At 36.2% G+C, this 8,364-nt stretch overlaps 1 protein-coding gene across 1 annotated transcript in view; it reads right to left on the reverse strand.

The window, feature by feature from the left end:
* The window catches only part of LOC111463987, a 29,074-nt gene that overhangs the window by 7,047 nt on the left and 13,663 nt on the right, over positions 1–8,364 (reverse strand). Inside the window, exon 7 of the mRNA XM_023108024.1 lies at positions 1,145–1,281. Within this exon, the coding sequence (XP_022963792.1) occupies positions 1,145–1,281 (137 nt within the window). The remainder of the gene's footprint in view (positions 1–1,144; positions 1,282–8,364) is intronic.

The following is an 8,364-nucleotide window of genomic DNA, read 5'->3' on the forward strand; positions in this document are numbered from 1 at the left end:
TTTTTTTTTTTTTTTTTTTTTTTTTTTTTTTTTTTTTTTTTTTTTTTTTTTTATTGTTATCTAACATCTATGGATTTAGTTAGATATAATCTTCGATATTATTACCTAATATCTAGAGATTTGGTTAGATTTATTTTTCGTATTGTTACCTAGTATTAAGGGATTTAGACACATGTACCTCTCTGAAAATTAAGAACTATGAGCAAGGTTATTTAGACCTGTAACATAGTATCAGAACCATTCTTTTCTGGGAGGCCTGATTAATCGGCATAGCTTTCATAGCTACCAATCCTCCATTTTAACCATATTTATTCGAACCTATATAGTTGTCGATCTTCCATCTTGAACAAATTTATTAGGAGCTTTCAAGCTACCGATCTTCCAACTTGACCAAATTTATTAAGAACCTTCATAACTACCGATCTTCCACCTTTACCAAATTTATTCAAAGTCTTCATAGCTATCGAGCTTCCGCCTTGACCAAATTTATTTAGAGCCTTCATAACTACCAATCTTCCACCTTAACAAAATCTATTTAAAGCCTTGAGGTTGAAGTCCACCTTAACCAAATTTATTCATAGTTGTTAAAGTCATGCCTTGAGATTGAAGTCATGTGTCAAAGTCGTGCCTTGAGATTGAAGTCATGTGTCAAAGTCATGCCTTGAGATTGAAGTCATGTGTCAAAGTCATGCGATCAATATTGCACATAATCCTATCCAAAGTAATATGACAAATCATATTGAAATTGATCAACATTTTATCAAGAAGAAATTGGAGAAAAGGATAGTTTGCGTTAGTTACATGCCCTCGTAGTTCAACTAGGAAGACGTGGCAACAAAAGAACTTCACAGCTCAATATTTCATGGGTTAGTATCCAAGTTGAGAATAGATGATATCCATTCTGCTGCTTGAGGAGGAGTGAAGAAATGACTTTAATTATATCAGTCTAAACTCCAACCATAATTATATCTGTATTGTTACAAGTATCTAGGTGTTTTTTTATTGTTACCTCGTATCTAGGTATTTAGTTAGCCTGTCTCTAATATAAAAGCATATGTACCTCCCAGATGATTACTTAGACTTAGCATACTAGAAATATACAAATGCAGTTTGGAAAATATAAAAGGAAAGTCAAGGGTCCTACTCTGAGCTGGATGCTACTGAAATAGCAGAGTCAAAAAGAATCGAGCCAAAAGGTCCCACTTTCGCCTTGTCCACCTGTACACCGTCTTTTGTAAGATCCAATCTCACGATATCTTTCTGCCCGAAGATTCCAACTGCCTATACCGATTCACAAAAAGAATCGAACTGAATGAATATTTCTTAAACACTAGAAATGCTAACACTATATTTTAAGGTATTTATTTAGACAACCTTTTGATGACAAGTGAGTTTGATTGATTTAACTTTTCTTTGGATAATATATGAACTTCTCATTTATGAAAAGATACAAAAATGTTTGAAGGAAAAAAACTTTACACAATAGCATATGCTGACTAACCTCAAAGAGAAGATATGGTACAAGTGAACAAAATTCAAAGGAGACTACAAACTCCTCTACCTAATCAAATGAGAGCCCCGCCCTCATCGACTCGCTCTAAAAGGTCTCTAATAATCTTCTCCAAACTCTTATAAACAGAAACACCCTAAAAAAATTTATAGGGTCGTATTGGTTGAGAGAACCAAGAGCCAATTTTGTGGTAAATACGATGAAAACCATGTTTCGAACCTCTACTCCCACTCTACGATTTTTTAGATTAAAAATCATAATATTTTTTTAGATTAGAAAAACAACCAGCAACCAAATCAGTATTACTTATGTCTTCCTTTAACTACTTCTATGTCATAAGAACCAAATTGATACAATTAGCGGAACCAATTTGGTAAGTGTTACAAGTATAAACTATCTTATCCGCTATTATCATTAGTTTTTAGAGAGATACATGTGCCTTTTATGAAGTAGAAAGGCTATCTAAATACCCAGATACTAGGTAACAATATAAAAATATACGTATATAACTAAATCCAATATTAAGTAACAATACAGAAAAATAAATATAACTAAATCCTTAGATATTAGGTAATAATATAGGGAGGTTAACGAATTCTATTATTTAATCGGATTGCACAAATATTTCTTAAAGGATATGGTTTACATTGATATAATTAAGATCATTCCTTCCCTAAAGAGAGGAATAGATGATAGATATCATTCATTCTCATCTTGGATACCAACTCATGAAACACTAAGGTGTAATGTCCTTTTGTCAGTACATATTCCAATTGAACTGTGAGGGTCCATAACAAATGCAAACAATCCATTTCTCCAATTTCTCCTTGATAAAATGTCGATCAATTTTAATATAATTTGTCATATCATGCTGGATAGAATTATGTGCAATACTAATTACTGATTTCTTGTCGCAGTACAACTTTATTGAACATTCTCCCTTAATTTTTAAGTCATCAAGGATCATCTTTAACCATAAGGGCTCACATACCCCTTGCACAAAAGTTTAGAACTACAATTCAACAGATGATCTAGCCATCACATTTTGTTTTTTACACCTCTATGTCACTAAATTACCTCCGAGAAAAGTACAATACCCCATCATAGATCTATTGTCCATTACTGATCCAACATGGTTAGCGTCTATGTATGCTCCTAATGTAAGGGAATTGTTTCGTTTAAATAAAATCACCTTTCCCGTCACTGGTCAGTAGGAAGTTCCTCAACGGGAGAAAATTTTTTGTTCTCCTAACATACTGTCACAGAAAAATGGGCCTCCTTTTCAAGTAATCTATGAAACAAAGAAAACCCTTCTCACTCTGATTTTTCTTCTGTAGAAATATAAACAGGGTTCAAGTGACCTCTCAAACTATGCGATTTCAACTCAACAATTGCAACACCAATGATTTCGATTTCAACATGTCTTTGATATAAAGATGCGCTCTCTCATGCCCACCGAGGCACAGCTTCGACGACATGACTTCAATGTCAAAGTACGACTTCAGAAATAGCTATGAAGGCTCCGAATAAATTTGGTCAATGTGGAAGATTTGTAGCTATGAAGGCTCCGAATAAATTTGGCCAATGTGGAAGATTTGTAGCTGTGAAGTCTCTTAATAAATTTGGTCAATGTACACTTCAACAATTTCATAAGAGAAGCCGAACTCATTGACTTTCCCCTCAGTAATGGACTCTATACATGGTCAAATAACAGATCTCCACCCACCTTGACACTCATCCATAGATTTCTTGCCACAGAAGGCCTCCTTGGAAAATTCAGTAACGTTGGGTTCAAAGACTGAATAGACCTACATCTTATCATTATCCCATTCTACTATCCATGGGTTGCTGTAAATGGGGCCCTTCACCCTTCCAATTTGAGAATATGTGGCTGAACCATTCTGAATTTTTGCCAATGGTAGAATACTGGTGGAAGAATACGCCCCTCCATGGATGGCCAGGGCATGGTTTCATCAACAAACTTAAAAGACTAAAAGGAGTCCTAAAGAAATGGAATAAGGAGGTTTTTGGTTGTATTTCGACAAAAAGGAACCAATTGCTAACCGAAATTGCCCTCTATCAGATGGAGGAAATTAGCTCCATCACACTAGTTCAACACACACAGAAAAAGGTCATGAAAGCAAAACTTATTTCGTTGGCAGTAAATGAAGAGCAATCTTGGAGACAAAAATGCAAAAAACGATGGTTAGAGGAAGGTGACATAAACTCCAAATTTTTTTCATCGTATCATGGCTACAAAGAAATGAAAGAGAACCATCATGGAAATTCTATCCACACAAGGCATAAGTTCAGTAAACGAAGAAGAAATTGTATCAGAATTTGTGTCCTTTTACACATCCTTATACACAAAGGACAATGCCCTCTGCGAATTTCCTCACAATCTTGACTGGAGTCCTATTGATCAACAGCAAGCTGCCTCCCTCGAGGTCGTTTTCACTGAAGAAGAGGTGGGGAAGGCGATTCAACACTTGGGCTCCGACAAAACTCCAGGACCGGATGGTTTTACCTCATAATTCTTTCAGAAATGCTGGAACTTTATGAGAGTTGATATCATGAGAGTATTCCATGATTTTTTTTTTCAAAACGGAGTTATTAATGGCAACCTGAATGAAACATACATATATTTGATCTCAAAGAAACTGGATGCTTGTACTGTTGCAGACTTTCGTCCCATAAGCCTCACGACCGGTCTATATAAAATCATAGCAAGGGTATTATAAGAACGCCTTTAAAAGGTCCTCGCCTTCACAATAACTGGGCAACAGACAGCTTTCGTTGAGGGGCGACAAATTCTTGATGCATCCCTTATGGCCAATGAACTCATTGATGAATGGGAAAGAAAGAAACAAAAAGGTGTAGTCATTAAACTTGACATGGAAAAGGCCTTCGACAAAGTTGATTGGACTTTCCTCGAAAACATTCTTGTGGCCAAAGGCTTTGGCCCAAAATGGCGAAGGTGGATTAAAGAATGCATCTCATCCACAAATTTCTCCATCATCATCAATGGAAGACTGAGAGGGAAAATTTATGCCACACGGGGCCTGAGACAAGGAGATCCACTATCCCCTTTTCTCTTCATCATGGTAATGGACTGTCTTAGTTGCCTGCTAACAAAAGCAGGATACGAAAGGCAGATAAAAGGTTTTCAGATTGGTAATGAAGGCTTGAGCATAAACCACCTTCAATTCGCAGATGCATAATCCTCTTTTCGGATTGGTGAATGCCTCTTCCATAAAAAACATGATTGAGACGGTAAAAACCTTCGAAAGATTCTCTGGACAAAATATCAATCTTGGGCATCAATATTAGCACAGATATCATTGCAGACTTCGCTAGCATATATGGTTGTAAAAAGGGAGAATGGTCGAATATGTACCTAGGACTACCTCTAAAAGGAAATCACAAATCCTTTTCCTTCGGGAAGATTATTATTGAGAAAATAGAAAGAAGGTTGTCAACATGGTCTTCACGTTATACTTCAAAAGGCAGAAGACTTACCCTAATACAAGCCACATTATCCAACCTCCCTACTTACGACATGTCTCTATTTGAAATGCCACAAAAAGTGGCCGCAGATATAGAAAGACTTTTCAGAAATTACTTGTGGAAAGATGGCGCACACCTTTTTCGTTGGAATATTATAAACCTCCCAACAGAAAAGGGAAGCCTCAGTCTTCTCCCTATAAGGAAGAAGAATACAGCTTTCCTTGCCAAATGGATATGGAGATATCATCATGAAGAAAAGGCCTTATGGCGAAATCTTATAAAGGCTAAATATACTCCTACATCAAGCAAAGATCACCTCCCTCCATCTTCTACAAAAGGGCCTTGGAAGTACATAAAGAAACATCAAAATCTCAACACCAACCGAACTCGCCATAAGGTGGGGAATGGGGGAAGCACATCATCTTGGTCCAACCCATGGATTGGAAACACCACGCTAGCTTTGAAGTATCTACTTTTGTATAGGCTCTCTCATAGCAAAAAAGCCACGATTAAATAAACGTGGAATGTTGTCAACAAATTTTGGGACCTGAAGCTTGGTAGGAATCTAAAGGATAATGAAGGAACAGAGTGGGCCAAAAGCCTTGGCCTTGACCTTGCCCCTGTGGTATTGTCAAAGAAAGAAGAATCACTAACTTGGCTCCCCAGCGCTGACAGGGTCTTTTCTACCAAATCCTTGATGATGGACATGGGGAAAAAGTAGAAGCAATAAATCCCATGCTAGCAAAGACAATATGGAAAGGACATCAACCTAAAAAGGTGAAGTTCTTCCTTTGGGAAATAGCGCATAAAGCCATCAGCACAAGTGAAAATCTTCAAAAAAAAGAATGTCTTACATCACTCTCTCTCCAAACTGGTGTCCACTATGCAAGAAAGAAAACAAATCACAAAGTCACTTGTTTATACAATGCACATACACTCAAAATTTTTGGACAGCAATTCTTAATATATTCAGATGACATCTCACATTTCCTATGGCCTTAAAACGTACCACCCTTTCAAGAACGCAAAAGCCCTATTATGGAAAAACCTCATCATGGCTTTCTTTTGGAATCTGTGGAAAGAAAGAAATCAAAGAATATTTGCAAAAACGACACAGACCTACACAAAACTTTTCAACAATGTTGTTTACCAAGCTATATCTTGGTGTAAACTGTCTACAGTTATACCTCCCTCATTGCAAATTGGGAAGGTCTTTTGTAAACATCATAAATTATACATCCCTCTTGTAAATATCACTCATCAATGAAATTGTCTCTTATTAAAAAAAAAAAAATTGGTCAATGTGGAAGATTGGTAGTTATAGAGGCTCCAAATAAATTTGGTCAAGGTGGAAGATCAGTAGCTATAAAGACCGAATGAATTTGGTCAAGGTGGAAGGGAAGATCGACAGCTAGAAAGCTTCGCCGATTAATCAGACCTCCCAAAATAGAATAGCCTTGATACCATGTTTTAAGTATAAACTATCTTGCAAACCATTCTCATTAATTTCTAAAGAGATACATGTGTCTTTTATAAGGCATGATTACTAACTAAACATCCAGATACAAGTAACAATATGAAAACATAAATCTAACTAAATCCTTAAATACTAGTTAACCATACATAAAAATATATCTAACTAAATCCTTAGATATTAGGTAACAATATAGAAAAATAAATCTAACTAAATCCTGTTAGGTAACACTTAAGAAAAACAATAAAGAAAAAAAGATCCCGACATACTGGGTAACAATAGGAAGGTTAACTAATTCCCATTTTTAATTGGATGACACAAATATTCCTTAAATTAAGGATATGGTTTACACAAGGTTATTCCTTAAATTAAGGCTAGAGTTTACAAGTATATAATTAAGGTCATTCCTTCAGTGGAACTTTAAGATGCCTAAGCACAGGGTTTTCATTAGGGAAACTTGGAGGCCTAAACACCTAGGAAATGTTTCGACACACAACCTTCATGGTCCTCAGACCAAGTTGAGTCTTATTACGCAAGAACAGCCCGAAAGATGTTAATTATTTGTTAATCTATTGTCCTGTCCTTTAGTTGCCTCTTCGTGGTTCAAGGTGCTGACTTTTGGTTTAAGCTGAGTTCAAAGTAGTTCTGCTTAGGCAGAATGTCTACCATCAGAAAGGAATACGAGTCTCTGAAGGCAAAGAGTAAAACCTAGAGGGAAAGCCCAAAGAGGACAATATCGGCTAGCGGTGGGCTTGTCTATTACAGATGGGGTTTTGTTTCAGGAACTGAAATTCAATCCCCTTCTATTTTGAATGCCAGAGAAGGGTTTCCCCCTATTTTGAATAATGAATTTTCTGTTCTTGTGATGGAAAATTGATAACGCAGTTTCTCAATGTTGAATCCCAGATGATTTTGAGGATTGACATGTCTTTCCAGCTTATAAGTAGTCAATCTTTCATATCTGCCTACAGAAATACTAGTAGAATTCAGTTTTGATGGAGGTTGATCCTGTTCAGGTTGTACCACCACCAACTCTTTTGCACACTGATGAAAGAGAACAATTTCCAGAATCCAAAAAGGGTTCCTCCACATGGCTGATTGTGTTGTTAGAGAGCTCAAGGAAGCTAAGTTGAAGCCGCTTGAAGCTGGGAATCCCTTACAGATTGGAGTTCTTGCAACCAAGGCAATTTTGAGTGCAGGATATTATTAGAAGAAACTGCAAAATGAAGGATGGGAGATGGTCCTTCCAGACAAAGCAACTATGGATCATACAATAATTCCTAGACCGAAGGATTGGAGATGGTTCTTCCAGACAAAGTAAGTATGATCCATTCCGACAAATATTGAGCCATCATATCTACTGATCTTCAACCTTAACCAAATTTATTAGGAGCCTTAATAGCTACCGATCTTTCACCTTGATCAAATTTATTCAGAACCTTCATAACTACCGTTGGAGTCGTACTGTTGTAGTCATGCCTTGATAATGAAGTCGTGTGGATCAATATAGCACGTAATCCAATCCAGCATGAAATGACAAAGTATATTCTAATTGATCGACAATTTATCAAGGAGAAATTGGAGAAAGAGATAATTTGCATTAGTTATGAGCCTTCACAATCAAATGGCCGATCACTAACAAAAGAACTTCACAACTCAATGTTTCATGAGTTAGTCACCCAACTAGGAAGAGATGACATCTATTCCGCAACTTAAAGGGGAATGTTAAAGGAATGACCTCAATTATATATAAATGTAACCATAACCTTAATTATGTATGTATTATTACCTAATATCGAGGAATTTAGTTAGTTTTATTTTTTTGTATTGTTACCTAATATATAAGGATTTTTTTTTTTTTTTTTTTTTTGGG

The sequence above is a fragment of the Cucurbita moschata genome, unplaced genomic scaffold (assembly GCF_002738365.1).
Source record: "Cucurbita moschata cultivar Rifu unplaced genomic scaffold, Cmos_1.0 Cmo_Scf00029, whole genome shotgun sequence".
In the NCBI taxonomy this organism is placed as follows: Eukaryota; Viridiplantae; Streptophyta; class Magnoliopsida; order Cucurbitales; family Cucurbitaceae; genus Cucurbita; species Cucurbita moschata.